This window comes from Theropithecus gelada, chromosome 15 (genome assembly GCF_003255815.1).
Source record: "Theropithecus gelada isolate Dixy chromosome 15, Tgel_1.0, whole genome shotgun sequence".
Taxonomy (NCBI): Eukaryota; Metazoa; Chordata; class Mammalia; order Primates; family Cercopithecidae; genus Theropithecus; species Theropithecus gelada.
The window spans coordinates 1,105,483-1,130,664 of record NC_037683.1 but is presented as its reverse complement, the minus strand read 5'-3'; the positions used below and the strand labels follow the sequence as shown (position 1 = coordinate 1,130,664).

At 55.1% G+C, this 25,182-nt stretch overlaps 1 protein-coding gene and 1 non-coding gene across 5 annotated transcripts; both read left to right on the top strand.

Moving 5' to 3' along the window:
• Positions 1-440: 440 nt before the first annotated feature.
• MAN1B1 (mannosidase alpha class 1B member 1) lies at positions 441-24,581 on the top strand. 4 transcript variants are annotated; one of them, XM_025359399.1, is made up of 14 exons: positions 516-800; positions 1,650-1,758; positions 1,843-1,973; positions 2,444-2,580; positions 10,649-10,803; positions 12,589-12,698; positions 15,440-15,625; positions 16,763-16,911; positions 17,252-17,440; positions 21,469-21,659; positions 22,083-22,203; positions 22,657-22,854; positions 22,937-23,068; positions 23,789-24,581. In XM_025359399.1, exons 3-14 carry the CDS (start codon positions 1,943-1,945, stop codon positions 23,990-23,992), a joined length of 1,803 nt encoding a protein of 600 aa, XP_025215184.1. In that variant the 5' UTR covers positions 516-800; positions 1,650-1,758; positions 1,843-1,942; the 3' UTR covers positions 23,993-24,581. The 4 variants fall into 4 exon arrangements, with proteins under 4 accessions (XP_025215183.1, XP_025215182.1, XP_025215184.1 ...); XM_025359398.1 differs by lacking the exon at positions 1,843-1,973 and having other exon boundaries at positions 441-800; XM_025359397.1 differs by lacking the exons at positions 1,843-1,973; positions 23,789-24,581 and having other exon boundaries at positions 441-800; positions 22,657-23,601.
• LOC112608784 lies at positions 9,123-9,208 on the top strand. Its single transcript, XR_003116071.1, has one exon. It is a non-coding gene; the product is annotated as a small nucleolar RNA SNORD62 (small nucleolar RNA).
• Positions 24,582-25,182: the final 601 nt, after the last annotated feature.

Sequence of the window (25,182 nt, the reverse complement as noted above, 5' to 3'; positions counted from 1 at the left end):
CCAGGTGCCGCCCGGTAGGGTCCGCGACTTCGGGAGGGTCCGGTCCTTCCCCCGGCCCCCGCGCCTGGGTGAGGCCCCGGGCTTCTTGCCGGTGACCACGCGGCCAGGGTGGCCCCCAGCCCAGGACGGCGCCCAAGGGCTGCCCAGCCCCAATCCCACGCCGCGGGGACTCCCTGCCAACATGGCGGCGCCGCCCGGGCGCCTCCCCGGGTCCCGGGTATCTGCGTCTCCCATGAGGGCGCGGGCAAAGCCGGTGCAGCCCGACGACGGAAGGCGAGAAAAGCCCAGCTCCAGACCCGTGAGGCGAACCACGTGGGAGACCCAGACAGCGACCACGCCCCACGCGGAACCAAGGCCCGCCCTGTTGCTACAGCTACGCTCCGAGCACATCTGCGCCGGCGCAAGCGCAATGAACCTGAGGGCAGGGCGGAGTCGCAGCCGTTCTCTGACTCAGCCGTCGTAGAACGCAGTCCCGTACGCTGGAACGTGCGGAGACAGGCGCAGGCGCAGTGGTCGCATAGAGACGTGGCGCATGCGCAATCGTGTATCCGTGCGATGGACGGGCTCTTGACGGCGGTGCAATGGCTGCCTGCGAGGGCAGGAGAAGCGGAGCTCTCGGTTCCTCTCAGTCGGACTTCCTGACGCCGCCAGTGGGCGGGGCCCCTTGGGCTGTAGCCACCACCGTAGTCATGTACCCACCGCCGCCGCCGCCGCCTCATCGGGACTTCATCTCGGTGACGCTGAGCTTTGGCGAGAGCTATGACAACAGCAAGAGTTGGCGGCGGCGCTCGTGCTGGAGGGTGAGGGCCGCGCCGGGCTGACCGGGGCCCGGGGCCGCTGTGCCCGCCGCCCTCCCAGCCTGCGGCTTCTAGCGGGGCCTGGGCGGGCGGACTCGACTCCCCCGGCGCCGCCCTCTCCACCCCTTCCCTGCAAAAAGGGGCAAATGTGCGTTCCGGGTCGGGGCTGCAGCGGTCTCAGGGGCCCGAATTCTGCGGGGCGGTGATGGGAGGAGGGCTTGGAGCCCCAGCAGGTTTTCTGGGCTTTGTTCGCTTTTCTGCAAGGTCCTCCTGGCCCAGGCGCCTGCCCCTCTTGGAGCAGAAACCGGAGGTTCCCCGTGGTGTATGCTCCCCTCAGTACAGTGAGAAATGAGCCCCTCTTGGTTGGCTCCTGGTGTGTTCGTGGTGGTCTCAGGACGAAAGGCATTGATAAATTTACCACATCCGGACCCATGCATCGCCTGGGCGGCGCCTGGGTTACATCTGTGGGAATCACGGGAGTCTTTTTCCACTGCTGATGAAATATGACAGAAATGTTTCTACTTTTTTCTTATTCACATGTCATCTACACTACTGTATTAATGACATCTGTAGTATTGTCCCAGCAATGTTCCTACTCCCTGCTGAGAGGGAACTTTTCCCCATTCAAAATAAATAGAGCTGGCTGGGCACGGTGGCTCGTGCCGCGTTCCACCCACTACACTCCAGCCTAGGTGTGACAGAATGAGACCCTGTCTCAAAAAGAAAGAAAGAAAGAAATAGAGCTGAACGCTGGATCTTCCTGCATTCCTTATTTTCCTCACAATTTGTGACAGTTGAGACTTTCCGTGTGATATATTCAGTAAGAAATGTCATTCTCTGTACCTCTCTTAGAAATGGAAGCAACTGTCAAGATTGCAGCGGAATATGATTCTCTTCCTCCTTGCCTTTCTGATTTTCTGTGGACTCCTCTTCTACATCAACTTGGCTGACCATTGGAAAGGTATCAGAAATACGTGTACTTGAAAATGATATCAGTGTTGAGGTTTGATTGGGCAGAAGCAATCTTGCATTCTACCTTAAACAGCTCCAGGAGGCATATATGGCAATGAATTGGCAAGAAATCAAGATAAAGGGAAAGGTAGAGCTGTATTTAACCACTTGTCTAGAACACAGATGTCAATTTGATGCTGTCTGACTGCTTTCTAGGCATCTGGTGTAAGTACCGATACGTCCAGCCTCCCTCATAGAGTAAATCAGCTGGTGGGCTTGAACACTCAACCTAAATAACCACACTAATTTCATAACACTCATTAGCATGTATTTGGAAAAGACCAGGCAGAGTTCTGGTGAGGACGTAGAGAATCTCTTGTCAGTCAGTCTAAGATGCTTCTCAGTGGAGCAGAGCTAAAGGACTCCTGCCCACCTGCCACACGCTGAACGTCCCTGAATGGAAAATAGGAAGGCAAAAGATTTGAGGTTCTGTGTTATGGATAAGGACACAAACTGCCAAGTGTTTTGAAAAAGAATTCATTCCCTTGGGCTATTGTTGAATTAATTTCAGTCACTATCAGGTCTCATAATGTTGATTTGTAAGGGATAGCACCTGCCAAGCGTTTTTATGAAGCAGTTTAAATCTCTTGTAGGCCTTGTGGCATATTTGAAATAAAATAGCTTCTCTTATTCAGCTCTGGCTTTCAGGCTAGAGGAAGAGCAGAAGATGAGGCCAGAAATCACTGGGTTGAAACCAGCAAATCCACCTGTCTTACCAGCTCCTCAGAAGGCAGACACCGACCCTGAGGACTCCCCAGAGACTTCATCGCAGGTACTTGGAGCACATGGTGTGGAGTTATAACTGGGGTTCAATCCAGAGGCATTTCAAACCATTGACGATTAAAAATAATTATTTTCCTTTACCATTTGTTACCATGTGTTTACCTCTCTCTCATTCTGGACTGGTCGGATCATACTTGGGGAAAGAGAGGCATAGTCTTTGCTTCATTCTTCTTGAAGACCAGTCGTGGCCAGTTCCCATTTTACTTCTGACTGTGCAGTGTTGAATAAGACAGACCTGTTTCCTCTCGAGAAGCCACAGCTGGTAGGCGAGGCTAGTGAGAAACCAGGCACAGACGGGCAGAGGCAGGTGGCACATGGTGTACATCCTGCATGGAAAAGAGCAGGGCACTGGTGAAGAACAGTGGCTGGTCCTGAGTGCTCAGGGAGGCCGTGGCACTGAGGGCAAGATCTGAGGGCTGAGAAGCTGCTGGCACCAGGCAGGGTGGGGAGAGGCAGACTTGAGCCTGAGTGAAACTGCCTGAGGCAAGGAGGACCTTGGCATATGCGGGAAGGTGAAATTCTCAGGGCTGGGAGAGGGAGCAGGGATTGGCTCAGACCAGCCTTGGTCCTGCAGATCCTGGAGGCAGCACTGGAGTGTTCAGTTGATGTGTGTGGGAAGATTTTGGCATGGACTGGATGTCTGAGATGTTTACTGTGAAACTGCTCTGGCTGCTGGGTGGAGACACAGTGGAGGGCAGAAGGCCAGGAGAGCTGCCTGGCTGTGGGAAAAGCTGAGTGGGGGGAGGAGGGCTCTGCAGGAGTGGCCTTGGGAGAAAGAGGGCAGGTCTCCGGGTGGAGGGGCCAGCACAGGCTGCACAGGCTCTGGCTTGGGGACACTGAGGGGCTCCATTTTGGATCTGCCCACTGTGAGATGCCTGGGAGGCACCGTGGAGACCTTGGTGGGCAGGTGGTGCCAGGATCAGAGTCTACCAGGGGAGACAGGTTTTAGGAGTCCCTGGTACAGGTGGTTTGTGTCGTCTGGAAAGGTGGTAAGAAGGGGCCAGGCCTAGTCTGGGTGTCACCAGGTTGAGAAGATTGGGGTCAGGGAGGAGGGCAGGGGCAGTGGAGACTGGGGATGGGTCAGGAGGCAGCCGGAGAACCAGGAAAATGTCCTGTCAGTGAATGTTTGGTTCAGGAAGAACAGCCAAATCCTCAACGCTCTTGAGAACACCAGGGTGGTGCTGACTCTGGTGTGGCTGCTTGGAAGGCCCTTAGGGTATTAGTTACTGTTGTTGGTACATCTGTGATTGTGTCTAGGAGGTGTGGGAGTGCCTTGGGAGCTTCACCTGTGACCAGAGTCCTCAGCACCAGGTGGGGGTTTCACTTCCCTTCAGGGCCGTGATAGGGACACACAGCGCTTTCTAACAGCGGCCTTGGGAGTGGTAACCTGCCGAGGAACAGCTCCTGGGCTGGGAGATGGAGGCAGGCTGCTGCCCACTGGCCATGGATCCAGCAAGAGTGGCATTGGCCCCCATGAGCTTGGGTCACCCTCAGACTGCTGTGGGGGCGTTTTGAAGTTTTTTCTTTTTTTGAGGCAGAGTCTGGCTCTGTTGCCCAGGCTGGAGCACGGTGGCACGATCTCGGCTCACTGCAACCTCTGCCTCCCGGGTTCAAGTGATTTTCCTGCCTTAGCCTCCCGAGTAGCTGGGACTACAGGCGTGTGCCATGATGCCTGGTTAATTTTTGTATTTTTAGTAGAGATGGGGTTTCACTGTGTTAACCAGGATGATTTCAATCTCCTGACCTCATGATCTGCTCACCTCTGCCTCCCAAAGTGCTGGGATTACAGGTGTGAACCACCCTTCCCAGCCTTTTTTTTTTTTTTTTTTGAGACGGAGTCTTACTCTGTCGCCTAGGCTTGGAGTGCAGTGGTTTGATCTCTGCTCACTGCAACCTCCACCTCTCGGGTTCAAGCGATTCTCCTGCCTCAGCCTCCCAAGTAGCTGGGATTACAGGCACATGCCACCATGCCTGGCTAAGTTTTGTATTTTTAGTAGAGACGGTGTTTCACTGTGTTGGCCAGACTGGTCTCGAACTCCTGACCTCATGATCTTCCCGCCTCAGCCTCACAAAGTGCTGGGATTACAGACATGAGCCACTGCGCCCGGCCCTTTGATTTCTTTAACAAGAAAATGTGTCCTTTTAAAATTGCTGTAAGCTCAATAGAGAGGGGATGGACAGTACCAAAGAGCAGAAGGAAGCAAGCCCACATTCTCCTTTCAAAGGCAGCATTCCTGTCGCTGAGCAGCTTCTCCAAGGGTGGTCTAGCAGGGCAGAGGGTGTAGGGTGGGAATTGGCCCCGAGAAGGTGCCGTGCCTGGTGGGAGACTCCTGTTCTTGATTGGCCATGGGGCCACGGCTCCACACTCTTGGGTGTGAGGGCTTCCGCCTTTGACCAAGGTCTTTGTCTACAAATTGACTTGAAAGCCGACAGGTGCTTCCTTTCCTTCTTTGGTCCTTCCTCTCCTTTGCATATGGAGTATCATAACTGCCTGAGAGCAGACTGTGGCATTTTTTCCGTTGAAAGATGTGTTTCCACCCCTCACAAGTGACCCACAAGCCAGTACCTAGTGTCCAGGAGCAGCTGGGGTGGTGGGTGGTGAATATTCTGTGTCTTTCTCAAGTGTCGACTTGGAGACGTCCTGCCTTCCAGGGACCACTTGCACCGCCTCTCCTGTTCAGACCCTGGCACTTATCTAGACCTGGTTAGGGATGAGACTGTGTTTAGGCCAGATCCCTTTCTGTTAACATTTTACTTTGATTGATTTCAATTTTTTTTAAGTTTTAAAATTATATTTTAATAGAGATGAGGTCTCACTATGATGCCCAGACTGGTCTCTAACTCCTGAGCTCAAGTGATCCTCCTGCCTCAGTCTCCCAAAGTACTGGGATCATAGGCATGAGACATCACAGCTGGCTAATTTCAAATGTTATAGGGACTTAGGAGAGAAAATGGGAACATTGAGAAGGTATAAAGGGGAAAACACAGCCATACATTACCCGTTTCCAGTCCAACTCTTGAAACACTTGGTATATGTCTTTCAATTTATTTGGCCAGGTGTGGTGGCTCTCACCTGTAATCCCAGCACTTTCAGAGGCCAAGGCAGGCAGATTGCTCACGCCCAGCCTGGGCAACACGGTGAGACTCCCATCTCTACCAAAAAAAAAAAAAAAAAATTAGCCAGGCATGATGGTGCATGCCTATAGTCCCAGCTACCTGGGAGGCTGAGGTGGGAGGATCGCTTAAGCCAAGGAGGTTGAGGCTACAGTGAGCTATGATCCAGCCTGGATGACAGGGAGACCCTGTCTCAAAAAAAAAAAAAAAAAAAAAAAAAAGATAATTTTATTTGGATAAACACATGTATACATAATTGAGGGTTAGGTTCTGGATTGGCATGTGGATACACACGTGTATACATAATTGAGGGTTAGGGGCTGGATTGGTCCCTATTTTTTTTTTTTTTGAGACGGAGTCTTGCTCTGTCGCCCAGGCTGGAGTGCAGTGGCGCAATCTCGGCTCACTGCAAGCTCCGCCTCCCGGGTTCACGCCATTCTCCTGCCTCAGCCTCCCGAGTAGCTGGGACCACAGGCGCCCACCACCGCGCCCGGCTAATTTTTTGTATTTTTAGTAGAGACGGTGTTTCACTGTGTTAGCCAGGATGGTCTCGATCTCCCGACCTTGTGATCCGCCCGCCTCAGCCTCCCAAAGTGCTGGGATTACAGGTGTGAGCCACCACGCCCGGCCCCTATTTTTTTTTTTATGCACATGAGAATGTTCCCTTTCATGCAGATTTTTATAGCTCTTCTCCATTGCTTGGATAAACCATCATTTCTAAGTCATTTATCTGTTGATTATTTCTTCATTTGTAAACGTCCCCATTACATCCGTAGTACATAAACTATTAAGAGTTAAGGTGGTGACTATTTTGAAGTCCCATGACGTGTATCATGACAAACTATTCCCGAATTTGCTTCCCCTGCTACGGTGCTGAGAGTAGCAGTCAGTGGTACCCTGGCAGCACTGGGCATTCTCGTGTTGGTAACGTTTCTGATGCGACAGTCAAAAACTGGTACCTGCTTTTCTTTTTTTTTTTTTTTTTTTTTTGAGACGGAGTCTTGCTCTGTGCCCCAGGCTGGAGTGCAGTGGCTCGATCTCGGCTCACTGCAAGCTCCGCCCCCCCGGGTTCACGCCATTCTCCGGCCTCAGCCTCCCGAGTAGCTGGGACTACAGGCGCCCACCACCTCGCCCGGCTAATTTTCTTGTATTTTTAGTAGAGACGGGGTTTCACCGTGTTAGCCAGGATGGTCTCGATCTCCTGACCTCGTGATCCGCCCGTCTCGGCCTCCCAAAGTGCTGGGATTACAGGCTTGAGCCACCGCGCCCGGCCGGTACCTGCTTTTCATAGACGTTTGTGTGTCTCGCCTAGAAGCAGGGACACTTACAGGAGAGGAGAGGTGATGAGCGGCCGTGTGTGCTCCCATCCCGGAAGCTGTCCGTGTCCTTTGATGAGTCTTAGGAATTTCATATTTTCCTTTATTATTTGTATGACTGTTGTGAGTTAGAATATTTCATCCTTTACCAAGTATGCTTCTTATGACTTCATCAGGCTTAGAAATTAGGTTTAGAGAACTTTGCTATATAGTAGCAGTAATCAATTAGAAAATATTATTGAAAAGAGATCTCGGCAGGATGCAGTGGCTCACGCCTGTAGTTCCAGCACTTTGGGAGGCCGAGGCAGGCGGATCACTTGAGGTTTGAGGTGAGGAGTTTGAGACCCCAGCTTGGCCAGCATGGTGAAACCTCGTCTCTACTAAAAATACAAAAATTAGCCAGGCGTGGTGGTGTGTGCCTGTAATCCCAGCTACTCAGGAGGCTGAGGCAAGAGAATCGCCTGAACCTGGGAGGCTGAAGTTGCAGCAAGCTGAGATCGCGCCACTGCATTCCAGCCTGGGTGATAGTGAGACTCCGTCTCGACAAAAAAAAAAAAAGAAAGATCTCCATCACAATAAGAAGAAAAGAATGCCACCAAGTTCACAGGAATAATCCTGATATTAAAACACAGAAGGTCAGTATGAATAAAAGTATAACACTCAAGGTATTTGAAAAGACCTAAATAATTAGACATTTTATTCTTGTGCTGTAAAGATTTAAGTGGCCGGGCGCGGTGGCTCACGCCTGTAATCCCAGGACTTTGGGAGGCCGAAGCGGTGGATCACGAGGTCAGGAGATTGAGACCATCCTGGCTAACATGGTGAAAACCCCGTCTCTACTAAAAACACAAAAACAGAATTAGCCAGGCGTGGTAGCAGGCGCCTGTAGTCCCAGCTACTCAGGAGGCTGAAGCAGGAGAATGGCATGAACCCAGGAGGCGGAGGTTGCAGTGAGCCAAGATCGCACCACTGCACTCCAGCCTGGGCGACAGAGCAAGATTCTGTCTGAAAATAAATAAATAAATAAATAAAAATATTTAAGTTCTCCCTAAATTAACCTGTAAATCCATTGACTCCCTATCAAAATTCAAACCTCTATTGAAAATTTGGGAATAAAACTAAAACTCAGATGAACGTCCCTACAAGATCATAAAACTGTGATCATTGAACTCATGATGTTTTTTGTTTTTTTTTTTTTTTTTCTGAGAGGGAGTCTCGCTCTGTCACCCAGGCTGGAGTGCAGTGGCCGGATCTCGGCTCACTGCAAGCTCCACCTCCCGGGTTTACGCCATTCTCCTGCCTCAGCCTCCCGTGTAGCTGGGACTACAGGCGCCTGCCACCTCGCCCAGCTAGTTTTTTGTATTTTTTTTAGTAGAGACAGGGTTTCACTGTGTTAGCCATGATGGTCTCGATCTCCTGACCTCGTGATCCGCCCGTCTCGGCCTCCCAAAGTGCTAGGATTACAGGCTTGAGCCACTGCGCCCGGCCTTTTTTTTTTTTTTTTTTTGAGGCGGAGTCTCGCTCTGCCTCCCAGGCTGGAGTGCAGTGGCCGGATCTCAGCTCACTGCAAGCTCCGCCTCCCGGGTTCACGCCATTCTCCTGCCTCAGCCTCCCGAGTAGCTGGGACTACAGGCGCCCACAACCGCGCCCGGCTAATTTTCTGTATTTTTAGTAGAGACGGGGTTTCACCGTGGTCTCGATCTCCTGACCTTGTGATCCGCCCGCCTCGGCCTCCCAAAGTGCTGGGATTACAGGCGTGAGCCACCGCGCCCGGCCCTTTTTTTTTTTTTTAAGACAGAGTCTCACTCTGTTGCCCAGGCTAGAGTGCAGTGGCACAGTCTTGGCTCACTTCAACCTCCATATCTCAGGTTCAAGTGATTCTCCTGCCTCAGCCTCCCAAGTAGCTGGGATTACCGGGATGTGCCACCACGCCTGGCTAACTTTTTGATTTTTTGTAGAGGTGAGGTCTCACTTTGTTACCTAGGCTGGTCTGGAACTCCTGGGCTCAAGTGATCCTCCTGCCTCGGCCTCCCAAAGTGCTAGGATTACAAGTGTGAGCCACCGCACCTGACCCTCGTAATGGTGATTTAAGACTAGATGATCTTAGTGATGTAATTCTAATAGTTTCTTCCGACCTCCCACTGTGGACTCAATAGCAGGGAAATGAAGAGGACAGTGATTGCGCGACCTGGTGGGGAAGAGACTAGACAAACACACAGTGGAACCAGTGGCTCACATCTGTCATCCCAGCACTTTGAGAGGCCGAGGCAGGCAGAAAAAAAAAAACAGGCTGGGGCCAGGCGTGGTGGCTGACGCCTGTAATCCCTGCACTTTGGGAGGCCAAGATGGGTGGATTGTTTGACACCAGGAGTTCAAAACGAGCCTGGCCAACATGGTGAAATCCTGGCTCTACTAACAATACAAAATATTAGCCTGGCATGGTGGTGGGTGCCTGTAATCCCAGCTACTTGGGAGGCTGAGGCAGGAGAGTTGCTTGAACCCAGGAGGTGGAAGTTGCAGTGAGCCAAGATTGCACCATTGCACTCTGGCCTGGGTGACAAAGCAAGACTCTGACTGGGATTACAGGCATGTGCCACCACGCCTGGCTAATTTTTTGTACTTTGAGTAGAGATGATGTTTCACCATGTTGGCCAGGTTGGTCTTGAACTCCTGACCTCAGGTGATCCACCTGCCTCAGCCTCCCAAAGTGCTGGGATTACAGGCGTGAGCCACCGTGCCCAGCCATAAGTAGTCACTCTTTCCTTTAAAAAAAAAAAAAAAGTGGAACAGTCTAAACATCCATCAGTAAAGAAGTACAAAATTATGGTTTGGGCCGGGTGTGGTGGCTCCAACCTGTCATCCCAGCACTTTGGGAAGCCAAGGCAGGAGGAATTCGTGAGGCCAGGAGTTTGAGACCAGCCTGGGCAACGTAAGGAGACCCTGTCTCTATGATAATAATAATGAAAATCAAGGTTTGGCAATACCACAGAAAACTGAGGCCATAGGAGAGAATGAATTTGCCTCTAGACTCCGGAGGAACTAAGCCTCGGTCTGTGACACAGTCTGCAGCTTTCCCACGCTCCTATTCACACGGGGAAGGAAGCAGAGGATGGGGCTCTGTGCCTGCAGGTGTGGAAACAGGGAACGGGGCGGTGGGGGGTGGCCAGAAGACCCGCATCACACAGCAGGGGGGCGCCTGGCAAGGGGAACCCAGCTCCATATGTCATCGGAAGCTTTGTGCTTTGTAGTGAGGATGTGGGCGCCTTACTCACGTTGCGATGACTGTGCGGGAGGCCTGGGGACCCAGAGCTGTTGCTGGAGCTGGTGTTTGCTGCAGCCCTTTCTTACGAAGCCTTTAGGACCTGTGAGAGTTTGGAAATATTCCCACCGCGGGAGGGGCTGAAGCGCTTTGCCTGGGACCGATTAGCCAGTCGGCAGTGTCCCCAGGCTTCTAAGAGCTGTGTTCTGAAGCTGCCTGTCGTGTTGAAAAACGAAAGTAATTTAGTCTGAGGTGAGGTGGAAGCTCAGTCAGTGAGGTGTGGGCTGCACCTGAGGGCGTCCCATAGAGGGAAAGAAGGGCAGCTCGCAGGCGCCCCATGATTTCGTGTGTGACTGATTTCTCTGCAGAAATCACAAAGACGCGTCCAGCGGGGACCACCTCACCTGCAGATTAGGCCCCCCAGCCAAGACCTGAAGGATGGGACCCAGGAGGAGGCCATGAAAAGGGAAGAAGCCCCTGTGGACCCCCGCCCGGAAGGAGACCCGCAGCGGACGGTCATCAGGTACAGAGCGCAGGGCAGGCTGCACACCGCAGCTCAGGCCTTTATATTCCAAAAAACAAGGTCGCGAAAACACGTTGTGTCTGAGATCTATTTTCCTTTGAAACTGACAATGTATGCTCTATAATCTGTCTTCATCAACCTTAGATTACAGAATCGAATTTTTAAAACTGGAGGTCAGAGCTAAATTAGGTCCCCGATAATGTCCTCATGGTATGCAATAATGTCTCAGAACATTTCTTTTTTTTTTTTTTTTTTTTTTTTTTTTTTTTTTTTTTTTTTGAGTCGGAGTCTCGCTCTGTTGCCCACGCTGGAGTGCAGTGGCACAATCTCGGCTCACTGCAAGCTCCGCCTCCCGGGTTCACGCCATTCTCCTGCCTCAGCCTCCTGAGTAGCTGGGACTACAGGCGCCCGCCACCGCGCCCGGCTAATTTTTTGTATTTTTAGTAGAAACGGGGTTTCACCGTGGTCTCGATCTCCTGACCTTGTGATCCGCCCGCCTCGGCCTCCCAAAGTGCTGGGATTACAGGCGTGAGCCACCGCGCCCGGCCTCAGAACATTTCGTGTGGTGTGAAGGGTGCACGGGTGGGTGGGGATGGGGAGCCAGGCTCAGAGGTGGACACTGGCTGCCTGGGCCACCTCCTTTCGCGAGCCCCATCTGGTCGAGCAGAGAGCAGAGGGAGAGGGAGTTGCCCAGTGCCCAGGCTCCCAGGGTGCTGTCCTCTGCCTGGTTGGTCAGGTCCAGGTTGTGGATCCCGGTGAAGCTTCATTCGGTGCTGGGGCATCTCAGCCTCGTTTCCGGCTCCATGTTATGCTCTTAGAAACAGAGTTGATGTAATTGAGGCGGAAGGCAGGGCTCCCCGCAGGCATCCTCTCTCCCCCACAAAGTGTGGGCCAGACCTGAGCTCTGCTTTGTGGACAGAGCCAGGGCCAGTGAGGGCTGCTGTGCAGGAGTGGCCTGAGACAAGCACTGTCAGCCATGAGAGATGGGCTCTGAAGAAACGGGCCCAGAGGCCCTGAACTCAGGTGCATGGTGAGAGGCGTGGATGTGTGCATGTGGGTGGTCCTCACTGCCAAGAGGAGAATTTGAGGCCGCTGCACTCGAGTGGAGAATCTGAGGCCACTGCACTCTAGTTAGCGTTGGCATGAATGCAAGGAGGCTTTACTTCCAGAGCAAAAGAGCATTTGACCTCAGCCTATCAAAAGTGCCACATTCGTACTCCCAGCGTATAAGCCTTCTGTGGATGTAAGAGGCCTTTCGCTGAGCCTGGGACAAATTCACCACAGGGCCCCAAGAGAACGCTCAGGCCCAGCCACAGCTAGGAGGTCGTAGCCGTTCCTGATGGCCATCGGACGGAACTCTGGATGGGGAGTTTGAGTGGCCATGCCTCTCGTGTGTAGGGACAGCCCCCGTCTGTGTGGCCATCCTGGCATCCTGGGGCCACCTCACAGTCATTAGTGCCCCGTCTGGATGACAGATTCTCTGGACCTCCACCGTAGAGGCCCCCGCCTCCGGCCTCTGCAGAGGTATTTCTCATGATTCTCCAAGCTCTGGTCTCTGACCTCAGGCCAGCCTTGACCTTGGGGCGGTGCTGTGGTCTTGACTCTCAGGCACGGGAGCTCAGGACTGAACTGTGTGTTTCCTGCCACTCAGCAGCCTGCACCGCAGGAAGATGGGGCCGTGACGGGTGCAGGGCCCTCCTTGGCTGTGGGTATGGAGCGTGGGGATGGGAAACACGGAGCCACACGTGTTTGACGGCAGCTGACGCCCTTCCTTCTCCCCCGAAGCTGGAGGGGAGCGGTGATCGAGCCTGAGCGGGGCACTGAGCTCCCTTCAAGAAAAGCAGAAGTGCCCACCAAGCCTCCCCTGCCACCGGCCAGGACACAGGGCACCCCAGGTGAGGCCACGCCTGCACCCCTTCCTCCCCGGGCGCTTGGGGGCTGGTGGCTGATGGGTGCAGGCTTCGTCTCAGCCGTGGTGGGTGGCCCCCCAGCCCTGGTGTGCACCTTGCCCTTCGGCATCCCCCTGTTGTCTGAGTTCTCACTGGCTCTGCAACCTTGGTGACATCATGTGGCTCTTGGCCTGCTGTCCCTGAGCATGTGGCTGCAGAAGAAGGTGTGTGTGGGAGATTTGTGTCTGGGCCAGGCTGCCCCGCGGGATCCCTGGAGACTGCTGCCCGTGCTGCATCCCCGGTCTCGGCCTGGCCAGTCCCAGGCCGCTCTGCAGGCCGCTTCATTCTGAGCACCATTTGTTGGGGGCCTCCCAGGTGCGGGCCTTCAGCCAAGCTCAGTGCACGCCGGCCTCTCTCAGCCTCATGACTGTCGGGTCCAGCCCCACAGGGTTGATGGCTTTTTCTCCCCGTGTGCGGAGACGAGGGATTGTAGGAATACAGACACAAGACAGAGATAAAAGAAAAGACAGCTGGGCCCGGGGGACTACTACCACCAAGACGCAGAGACCGGTGGTGGCCCCGAATGCCAGGCTGCGCTGATATTTATTGGATACAAGGCAAAAGGGGCAGGGCAAGGCGTGTGAGTCATCTCCGATGATTGACAAGGTCATGAGAGTCATGTGTCCACTGGACAAGGGGCCCTTCCCTGTTTGGCAGCCGAGGCGGAGAGACAGAGAGGACACAGCCTACGCCATTATTTCTTCGTATCAGAGGTTTTTAGTACTTTCACTAATTTGCTGCTGCTATCTAGAAGGCAGAGCCAGGTGTACAGGATGGAACACGAAGGCAGACCAGGAGCGTGACCACTGAAGCACAGCATCTCAGGGAGACAGTTAGGCCTCCGGATAACTGCAGGCGGGCCTGACTGTCAAGCCCTCCACAAGAGGTAGAGGAGTAGAGTCTTCTCTGAACTTCCCCAGGAAACGGGGACTCCCTTTCCCGGTCCACTAAGTAGTGGGTACTTTTCCTTGGCACTGACGCTGCCGCTAGACCACGGTCCACTTGGTAGCGGGCGTCTTCCCAGATGCTGGCATTACCGCTAGACCAAGGCGCCCTCTGGTGGCCCTGCCCAGGCATAAAGAAGGCTCACACTCCTGTCTTCTGGTCACTTCTCACTATGTCCCCTCGGCTCCTATGTCTGTATGACCTGGCTTTTCCTAGGTTATAGTTGTAGAGCGAGGATTATTCTAATATTGGAGTAAAGAGTAATTGCTAGAAACTGATGATTAATGATATTCATATATAATCGTAGCTATGATCTATATCTAGTAGAACTGTTCTTTCTTTATATATTTTGTTAGACCAGAACAGCTCGTGCCCTCGGTCTCTCGCCTTGGCACCTGGGTGGCTTGCTGCCCGCACATGACTCCCTCTGACACGGTAAACCGGTCACCCTCCCGTTCTCCAAACGGAAAACCAGGGCTGAGGCCGCCACCGCCAGAGTCGTTTGCTTGTCTGTGGGACTCAGGGCAGATTGCTGAGTCTGGAACCCTGCTCTCATCATGCCCCCAGGTGTCTCCGAGGTGGGGAGGGAGCCCAGAGCCGGGACTCCTAGCCCCAGGCCTGTGAGGGGTGTGTAGCAATCTCTGCGGCATTAATGAGTGCAGAGGCAGAGCCAAGCCATGAGCGCGAGGAGGCCTCAGAACCTTTCCTGAGAGGACGTGTGGTATGATGCCGTTACACGCGTGTCAGTCCACACATTAGTCAATGTTGGCTGGGTGTGGTGGCTCACGCTTGTAATCCCAGCACTTTGGGAGGCTGAGGTAGGAGGATCGCTTGAGTCCAGGAGTTCAAGACCAACCTGGACAACATAGTGAGGCCCCATCTCTACAAAAAAAAAAGTATATATATATATATATATATATTTGAGACAGAGTCTTGCTCTGTCACCTCACTGCAACCTCCACCTCCCAGGTTCAAGTGATTCTCGTGCCTCAGCCTCCCGAGTAGCTGGGATTACAGGCACGCGCCACCACGCCCAGCTAATTTTTGTATTTTTAGTAGAGACGGGGTTTCGCCATATCGGCCAGACTGGTCTCAAACTCCTGACCTCAGGTGATCCGCTCACCTCGGCCTCCCAGAGTACCGGGATCACAGGCATGAGCCACCACGCCCGACCAAAAAAATACCATTAAAAAAAGAGTGACCAAGGCAACTCTAATGCGTCTGCAGTGTGAGTCCTGTGGAGCACCTGAAGCCCATACGGCAGAATGAGTGTGTATGAGTCGAGGGTGTTCGTGTCAAGGTCTGCACCCATCAGCGTTTCACATTCTGAGTTGGCACCACACTCACCCGCTGCTCCACAGGCTCCACTCTGCTGTCCCGGCGCCCTTAGGGCAACCAGTCTTGTCCCTTTGGCCAGAGGCCACCGAGGCCCAAGGAGGGCGTGCCTGCCCAGGCGCCAGGCGGAGGTGCACAGGCCCCAGGCTGGTGGTCGGGTGCCAGGTGCCATCCTGTGTAGCCTCCGGAGGCCTCAGGCCCTTGGCAGACTGTGTTCTCCCTGGGGGCTGCTGCAGCCTCTGTGGCCCCGCCCTTTGCTGTGCCCACCACTGCTCTTCCCGTCATCCCAAACTCACCGTCATCTTTGCCTGATGGGGGTCACAGCAGCGCTCTGCCTGAGGGTGTCCACCTGTGCCGACGCCGGGACCATGCCCGCCATGGCCTGTGCTCTCTCTCTCTCCTACTAGCGCATCCAAACTATCGCCAGAAGGGCGTGATTGACGTCTTCCTGCATGCGTGGAAAGGATACCGCAAGTTTGCGTGGGGCCACGACGAGCTGAAGCCTGTGTCCAGGTCCTTCAGCGAGTGGTTTGGCCTTGGTCTCACGCTGATCGACGCACTGGACACCATGTGGATCTTGGGTCTGAGGAAAGGTACCTGGTGCTTTCTGGGGAGGGGCTGAGCCCTCCGTGTGGGCCTCGTGTGCTGAGGCAGAGTGGGGGTTGCACATGGAGTGAACGCTGTGGTTTGCATCTGACCATGGGTTTTCCCTTCCCCTGGGTGCAGCAGTGGACGTGCTGACTATGGTTAGTTCCTGTTCTTCTCCAGCCACCCAGGGCACACACAGGGCAGCTGTCCCCGGACCTCTGCAGGAGTTGAACGTGGCCTCTTTGGGGGACGTACAAGGGGCATTTCCAGGCTGTGCTGCTCTTGGAGCTGGGGGTGGTGGGGATGAGTGACTGTGGGCCCCGCTGGGTCCAGATCTCAGCAGCGTCCTTCGTAGACCAGCACATCCATTTTGAATTGGGCGTATGTGTCTTCAGTTATTTAAGCGATATTTTAAACATTTATCTAATTTTTTGAATAGGTTGAAGACCACCAGTAAATTACTTGTGTGATTTTTTTGTATCATGGCCTTTGATTGTCACCCATTTGTGGTCACAGTGACTGCACTGCTGACTGTTTTATTCACAAATATTGGAGACTTCAAGATTTACCCGCTTGAGACGGGAGGTGATGTTGAAGCCCTGCAGCAGGGGAGCGATAATGCCCCAGAACGTGGGCTTGTTTTTTATTTTTTTGTTTTTGCTTTTGTTTTTGAGATGGAGTTTCACACTGTTACCTGGGCTGGAGTGCAATGACGCACTCTCAGCTCATTGCAACGTTCGCCTCCTGGTTTCAAACGTGAGGTTTTTGGAGACAGAGTCTTGCGACGTGGCCCAGGCTGGAGTGCAGTGGCACGATCTCAGTTCACTGCAGTCTTTGCCTCCCAGGTTCAAGCGATTCTCATGCCTCACCCTCCCCAGTAGTTGGAACCACAGGCACACACCACCACACTCAGCTAATTTTTGTATTTTTAGTAGAGATGGGGTTTTGCCATGTTGCCCAGGCTGGTCTTGAACTCCTGGGCTCAAACTATCCACTTGCCTGAGCCTCCCAAAGTGCTGGGATTACAGGCGTGAGCCACCATGCCCAGCCAAACGCATTTTGAAGATTGAAGATGGATAGATCATAGGAAAACGTTGGACCCATCCATTTGTCTCTGCATCCTTTATTGTTTTATGTTACAGAATTTGAGGAAGCCAGGAAGTGGGTGTCGAAGAAGTTACACTTTGAAAAGGACGTGGACGTCAACCTGTTTGAGAGCACGATCCGCATCCTGGGGGGGCTGCTGAGTGCCTACCACCTGTCTGGGGACAGCCTCTTCCTGAGGAAAGCTGTAAGTGTCTCGGGGTGTCCTGCAAGGAGACAGTGGACTCGCATGCAAGGAGTTCCCCCTTTAGCGGACTTGTGGGGATGTGACTGTTTTCCTATTTCCTCTTCAAACGCACTGGAGTCTGTTTCTGAGCCCATATTTGTGAGCTGATGCAGCCACTTTGATCACCACTGATCTTGTAGAGACATTCACTCAGTGCAGTGATGCCCGTTTCCTTTGCTGCTGTGTTGGCCCCAGAGAGCTTCAGCATCTCCACTAGGGCCAAGGGGGCGAGAGTCATGACGTGTAGACGAAGCCTCTGGGTGACCTGAAATGTTGGTTCTCTGCTCTGCTCGTGTACCAGGAGGATTTTGGAAATAGGCTAATGCCTGCCTTCAGAACACCATCCAAGATTCCTTACTCAGATGTGAACATCGGCACTGGAGTCGCGCACCCGCCACGGTGGACCTCCGACAGCACGGTGGCCGAGGTGACCAGCATTCAGCTGGAGTTCCGGGAGCTCTCCCGCCTCACAGGGGCTAAGAAGTTTCAGGTAAGGGGGCGGGCTTTCTGGCTGGACGTGGCTCCCCTGGAGCCACCTTTTGCTTATCACAGCAGGTGCTGTGTATGTGTGTGTGTGTGTGTGTGTGTGTGTTTTCAGGTTTTTTATTGTGATAAAACAGAGGAAACGCACCACCTTAACCATTTCCAGGCGTACTGGTCGGTGGCGTTACACATTCACGCTGTTGCAGGCGTGCAGGTTGGTGGCATTACACACATTCACGCTGTTGCAGGCGTGCAGATCGGTGGCGTTACACATTCATGCCCTTGCAGGCATGCAGGTCGGTGGCGTTACACACATTCACGCTGTTGCAGGCATACAGGTCGGTGGTGTTACATTCACGCTGTTGCAGGCGTGCAGGTTGGTGGCGTTACATTCACGCTGTTGCAGGCATACAGGTCGGTGGTGTTACATTCACACTCTTGCAGGCTTGCAGGTCGGTGGCGTTACATTCACACTGTTGCAGGCATACAGGTCGGTGGCGTTACACACATTCACGCTGTTGCAGGTGTGCACGTCGGTGGTGTTACATTCACGCTGTTGCCGGCATACAGGTCGGTGGCGTTACACACATTCATGCTGTTCTGCAGCCATCACCTTCATCTCCAGAACCCTTTTCATCTTAAAACTGAAGGTCCTCTTCCCCATCACACAGTGACCCCTCATGTCCCTCTCCAGTCCCTGGAAAACACTGTTCAGCTTTTTATCCCTGGACCTCACTGTGTGGAGTTCCTCGTGTGAGTAGAATCACACACGATTTGTCTTTTTTTTTTTTTTCCTTTTTTTGAGATGGAGTTTCATTCTATCACCCAGGCTGGAGTGCAATGGCGCAATCTCAGCTCACTGCAACCTCCGCCTCCCAGGTTCAAACGATTCTCCTGCCTCAGCCTCCCAAGTAGCTGGATTATAGGTGTGTGCCAAAAAAAAACGCCCAGCTAATTTTTGTGTTTTTAGTAGAGACAGGATTTCACCATGTTGGCCAGGCTGGTCTCGAACTCCTGACCTCATGATCCACCCGCCTCGGCCTCCCACAGTGCTAGGGTGACAGGCGTGAGCTACTGCACCTGGCTGATTTGTCCTTTTATTTGGGCTCCTTTCACTCAGCGTCTTTAAGCTTCATACGCGAAGACGCTTCAGAAATTCCCTTTTAAGGCTGAATATCCGCTGCGTGGCAACGCCACTTTTGTTTACTGCTCCCTCCGCCAGGGCTATGCCATTTTGGCTGTTGGAAGCGCGGGTGCACACACCTGCCTGTGGCTCTTCTTTGGTTCTTTTGAGTAGTAGAAATGGAATTGCTGGATCACGTGGTAATTCATTGTTTACTTATTGAGGCCCCACTTCAATAATTTTTTCACAGTGGCGAAACCATGTCACATTCCCACCAGCAGTGCCCAGGGCTCAGCCTCCACGCCCTCGCCAGCACTCGCTGCTTTCTGTTTTGTGGGCAGTGGCCATCCCCGTGGCCCTCACATAGTGGTTTTGATGTGCATTTTTCCCAAGTGACGAACGGGGCTGGGGATTAGTTCATGTGCTTATTGGCCATTTGTGCATCTTCTTGGAGAAATGCCTGTTCAAGTCGTTTGTCTTCTTTTTTTTTTTTTTTTTTTTTGAGACAGAGCCTTGCTATATCACCCAGTCTGGAGTGCCGTGGCACGATCTCGGTTCACTGCAACCTCCACCTCCCAGTTCACTGCAACCTCCACCTCCCAGGTTCGAGTGATTCTCTCGCCTTAGCCTCCGAGTAACTGGGACTACACCCGCCACCACACCTGGCTGTTGTTTTGTACTTTTAGTAGAGATGGGGTTTCGCCATGTTGGCCAGGATGGTCTGGAACTGACCTCTGACCTCAGGTGATCCACCCATTGGCCTCCCAAAGTGCTGGGATTACAGCTGTGAGCCACTGCGCCCGGCCTCTTTTTTTTTTTTTTTTTTTTTTGAGGCGGAGTCTTCACTCTGTCGCCCAGGCTGGAGTGCAGTGGCGCGATCTCGGCTCACTGCAAGCTCGGCCTCCCAGGTTCGCGCCATTCTCCTGCCTCAGCCTCCCGAGTAGCTGGGACTACAGGCGCCCGCCACCATGCCCGGCTAATTTTTTTTTTTGTATTTTAGTAGAGACGGGGTTTCACCGTGTTAGCCAGGATGGTCTCGATCTCCTGACCTCGTGATCCGCCCGCCTCGGCCTCCCAAAGTGCAGGGATTACAGGCGTGAGCCACCGCGCCCGGCCTTTTTTTTTTTTTTTTTAAACTCAACGTAATTCATAGGTTCACTGCCTGGTGTTTTTTGTTTTTTTGTTTTGAGACAGTCTATCTCTGTTGCCTGGGCTGGAGTGCAGTGGCATGATCTCGGCTTACTGCAGCCTTTTCCTCCTGGGTTCAAGTGATTCTCCTGCCTCAGCCTCCCAAGTAACTGGGATTATAGGCGCACGCCACCACATCCAGCTAATTTTTGTATTTTTAGTAGGGATGGGGTTTCACTATATTGGCCAGTTTGGTCTCGAACTCCTGACCTCAGGTGATCCACCCACCTCACCCTCCCAAAGTGCTGGAATTACAGGCGTGAGCCATCGCACCTGGCCCACTGCCTGTTTTTTTAATTAGGTAGTTTGTATTGTTGAATTGTAGGAGTTCTTCATTCTGTATAGTCACTCCATATCAGAAGTGGGATTTGCAAATATTTTCTTTAATCTGTTGGTTTTGTTTTTACTTTGCTTTTTTGTTTTCTATTTTTGAGAGACAAGGTCTCACTCAGTTGCCCAGGCTGGAGTGCAGTAGCCTCCTGAGTAGCTGGGACTACAGGAGCTCGCACCTACACCAGGCTAGTTAAAATTTTGTTTAGAAAACCCCTGTCTCTCTTTTGTAGAGATAGCATTTTGCCATGTGGCCCAGGCTGGTCTCAAACTCCTGGGTTCACACAGTCTTATCACTCTGGCCTCCCAAAGTGGTGGGATTACAGGTGTGAGCCACTGTCCCCGGTCTCTTTTTACTTTGTTAATAGTGTAGTTTGATAGATAACAGATGATCATTTTCATGAAGCATAGCTGGTCTGTTTATTGTTGCTCATGCATTTGGCCTTACGTTCGAATCCCTGTTCTTATTCATGAGCTGAACACATCCCTCTTTAGAGCAACTGTGACCACTTGTGGGGAGAAGTGCAGCCCACACCATCCACGTGAGGCTCCCATGCAGACGTTTAGAAGGCGTTTCCACTGCAGCTCAGAAAATGGCCCCAGGCGCCCACGGGCACCCCCACGTCACCAGACGCCCACGGGCACCCCCACGTCACCAGACGCCCACGGGTACCCCCACGTCACCAGGCGCCCACGGGCACCCCCACGTCACCAGGCGCCCACGGGCACCCCCACGTCACCAGGGCCTGTGGTTGCTGTAGGTACACAGGGATAAGCAGCCAGGCCGTGAAGGCGCTTGGCATGGGTTTGGGTGTCTGCGTTGGGTAGAGACCTGGAGAGCCCTTGCTGGGCGTGCCCTGACCTCCCGGTACCGTGTGCCCCACTGTGGGCCGGGACGCCTGGTGCTGCCGGCTGGGCGTGAGCCCTGAGGAGCTGAGGGTGGCTGTGACTTGGAGGACGCGTGGGAGCTCACCAGGAGGGCGTGGAGCCGGGTGTTTCATATCAGGAGCAACACGGGGCTCAGAAGGCAGGCACACTTGCCGTCCCTCCAGAGCCGTGGCTGACGGCCAGGTCTGGCAGGCTCTTGTGAGGACAGTGCCTGTGGTTGTCAGATGCTGTCCCTTCGAGTAAAGGATGAGAGCCATCCTGAAGACGGGTCAGCTCTGTGGTGACCGCCCGTCGGGAGCAGTGACATTCAGGTGCGTTGCACTGGTGGCTGTGTGGCTGTGTGGTGTGGCCACCAGGAGCCATGTGGGCAAGGACAGCTGTGGCCCGGGCACAGAGCTCTCTCTGCTGGGAGTCAGTCAGTGCTGGGGCGAGGGGAGGCATAGCTCACAGAGCCCCTCTACAGCTCACCCCAGGCAGTAAACCCACTGTCCTCCTTTCTGCCGCAGGAGGCCGTGGAGAAGGTGACGCAGCACATCCACGGCCTGTCTGGGAAGAAGGACGGGCTAGTGCCCATGTTCATCAACACCCACAGCGGCCTCTTCACCCACCTGGGCGTGTTCACGCTGGGCGCCAGGGCCGACAGCTACTATGAGTACCTGCTGAAGCAGTGGATCCAGGGCGGGAAGCAGGAGACACAGTGAGGCCCGGCCCGCTGCCCCCAGCTCCCGCGGCCCCCCAGCTCCCGCAGCCCCCCAGCTCCCGCGGCCCCCAGCTGCGGCCCTCCAGTTCCCGCGGTCCCCCAGCTCCTGCGGTCCCCCAGCTCCTGCGGTCCCCCAGCTCCCGCTGCCCCTCGCCCCACTGTAGGTCAGAAAACCACAGCCGTGCCAGGCCTGGCGCAGGCATTTCTGTGGGGAGCGTATTCATTCACTTCTCACCGTGGCCTCGGCGGGGGTGAGGGGGGCATCGTCACTGAGGGCCATGGGCTGTGCAGGGTGGCACCTTCTGTCCAGCAAGGGCCAGGCCTGCTGTGCTTGTGTGGGCCCAGCATGTGCCTGTCCCTGGCGCCACCCAGGACCCGTGCACCATCCTGGTAGAGTGAGGTGACTGCTGGTGTCCACAGGTTGCTGGAAGACTACGTGGAAGCCATTGAGGGGGTCCGGACACACCTGCTGCGGCACTCTGAGCCCAGTAAGCTCACCTTCGTGGGGGAACTTGCCCACGGCCGCTTCAGTGCCAAGATGGTGAGTGTGTCCGTGGGGCCTTCTGGCTGCCGCCCCTTTTACCTTGGCTTCCAAGGTGCCTGAGTCGTGATGTTAAAAAGAACAACGAAATCCTGGCCATGGCGCCCATGTGGAGGCCCTAGGTAGACCATGGCTGCCTGGCCAGGCCTGTCTTGGCAACAGGGCAACGAGGCCTTGTGTGGCACCCGGGGTGGGCAGGGCTTCCCCAGAGCAGCTCCCTCCCCCAGCCCTCCCCGTGCCCGGTGTGCAGCAGGTCCTTGAGTGGTGTGTGGGGGCCAGGTTGGAGGGCCTGGCCCAGGCGGCTCCACTGTTCATGTCAAGTGCCCTCGCATGGCCTCCCCTCCCAGGGTACCGGGGCCGAGGCAGCGCTGGGCCCCCACGTTGGCTGCCTGTGCAGATGCAGGCTGAGGGCCGGGCCTGGGATCTGGGGCTGAAGAGACCCTCTGATTCCAGGACCACCTGGTGTGCTTCCTGCCAGGGACGCTGGCTCTGGGCGTCTACCACGGCCTGCCCGCCAGCCACATGGAGCTGGCCCGGGAGCTCATGGAGACTTGTTATCAGATGAACCGGCAGATGGAGACGGGGCTGAGTCCCGAGATCGTGCACTTCAACCTTTATCCCCAGCCGGGCCGTCGGGACGTGGAGGTCAAGGTGGGCCTGGGCCTGGGTCGGGGTCCGTCAGGAGGAGGTGCTAGCAGGGCTGGCCTCGCCCTGAGCTCTGCTCTGCCCACAGCCGGCAGACAGGCACAACCTGCTGCGGCCAGAGACCGTGGAGAGCCTGTTCTACCTGTACCGCGTCACAGGGGACCGCAAGTACCAGGACTGGGGCTGGGAGATTCTGCAGAGCTTCAGCCGGTTCACACGGGTGAGTGTCTGTCCTCGCCCCCTGTGGTCATGGCCACCGGGCCACAGACACAGCTGCGCTGTGGGGCTCGGGCTGGCCCTGCCCTTGGTGGTGGCTGTCACCGGGGTCCAGGAGGGGTGGGCTTGCTGCAGCCTCAGGGTGGCCACACTGCAGCCTGGGGGCCCCGGCATCCCCATTCCCACTGAGCTTCATGCTGTGCGGGACCCGGGTACTCAGAGGGGCCGGGCACCCCTCAGTCATCTCTCAGGACCTATCTGGGGAGGATCCCTGCTGTGGGCCCAGCATCCCCCCAATTTAGGAGGCACCCATGACTGGAGCACCATCCCCACGGTGGGCCAGGCCCCGTTTCAGGTCATGCCCTCCACGTTGGAGCCAGATGAGGCCTGAGTCACCTCCTGGCTCTGCTGTCACCTTGGTCTGAGGCCCCTGCTGCCTCAGCTCCCACCGTCTGCCCTGTGTCCTGTGAGGCAGCTGTGAGGCCCTGAGCACAGGTTCTGGGGGAGGCGGTGTCTGTCGCGGTCACTTGAGGGTTGTTGGCGTCTCCAGGTGGGCTCTGGTGGAACCACAGCTCGCCCGGGCGTGGCCACCGTGGAGGCACCCTCCACCCCGAGCCTGCGCTGGGGGCTGCGTTCACCATGAGGTGGAGGGTGCTTCGGTGATGAGGCTGAGGGGGGTGCAGGGTGCCCCCCGTCTGGTGACGAGGCCCTGGCTATTGCGCAGGTCCCCTCGGGCGGCTATTCTTCCATCAACAACGTCCAGGATCCTCAGAAGCCCGAGCCCAGGGACAAGATGGAGAGCTTCTTCCTGGGGGAGACTCTCAAGTATCTGTTCTTGCTCTTCTCTGACGACCCAAACCTGCTCAGCCTGGATGCCTACGTGTTCAACACCGAAGCCCACCCTCTGCCCATCTGGACCCCTGCCTAGCGGGGGGGCTGCTGGCGTGGGGACTTCGGGTGGGCGGAGGCGCCTGGCTGGGTCTGTGGCATTTTCCAAATGCCCACGTGGTGCCGGCAGCCACTGAGTGGCCCGGGCTCTGAGCTGGCTCTGGGCTCCCCTCGTCTCTCTTTCATCAGGACACCGTGAGGCTGAGTGAGAGCTGCAGTCTTTGTGTGGGGCGGGGTGGGCCGGGCCCCTGGAGCCTCTGCCTGCCTCCTCCAGAAAACACGAATCATGACTCACAATTACTGAAGCCTGAGCAGGTCTCTGTGGGCCGACCACAGTGGGCTTCGAGGTGGTCCCTGGTACTGTGGTGACCGAGTGGACAGCCCAGGGTGCAGCTCTGCCCAGGCTCGTGAAGCCTCAGATGTCCCCAACCCAAGGGTCTGCAGGGGCTGCTGTGACCCCACAGGCCCAAGGCTCCAGGGCTGGCTCTGGTGTTTACAAGCTGGACTCAGGGATCCTCCTGGCCGCCCCACAGCGGGCTTGGAGGGCTGGACGGCAAGTCCATCTGGCTCACAGGCCCCTCCAGTGGAATGGGTCTTTTCGGTGGAGATAAAAGTTGATTTGCTCTAACCGTGTGTCTGCTGTGTCTACAGGGGTCTCCGTGACTGGAAAGTCTGGGTGGATGTTGGGGAGAAGCTCTTCTTCGGGTCATGTCTCAAAATTCAGTTTGCTGAGACTGGACTCCAGCTGTCCCCTGCTGGGGGGCAGAGAGAGGCCCTGGGGAAGCTCCGTGTCCCTGGCCCCGTGGGGCAGATGCCTGGAGGGAGGCGTCCTTGCTCCTGCGTCTCACACGGCCTGCTTTCCTGCAGGGCTGGCACTGAGGCGCACAGCTAAGGGATAACGTGGGCCCTCAGGTCAGGCAGCTCCCAGTGGCCTGGCATGGCTGTGGCCCCGAGCCCTAGGCTGTGGTGGCAGAGTCGTCCTCATCATCACTCTATTGCTGTCCCTATCCCAGGGCTGACCCTGGGCCTTGGCTGAGTACCCCCGACCGTGAACCAGGTGACCTCTTAGGGCCGTACCCCTCCACTCTCTCCTGTGAAAAATCCATCACCGGGCCGGGCGCGGTGGCTCAAGCCTGTAATCCCAGCACTTTGGGAGGCCGAGACGGGCGGATCACGAGGTCAGGAGATCGAGACCATCCTGGCTGACACGGTGAAACCCCGTCTCTACTA

Coding starts and splice junctions, on each gene's coding strand:
- MAN1B1 (XM_025359397.1), top strand. CDS start 582: ATGGCTGCCTGCGAGGGCAGGAGAAGCGGAGCTCTCGGTTCCTCTCAG. Junction 15,626..16,762: donor GATCTTGGGTCTGAGGAAAG/GTACCTGGTGCT, acceptor TTTATGTTACAG/AATTTGAGGAAGCCAGGAAG. Junction 22,204..22,656: donor GCCGCTTCAGTGCCAAGATG/GTGAGTGTGTCC, acceptor CTCTGATTCCAG/GACCACCTGGTGTGCTTCCT.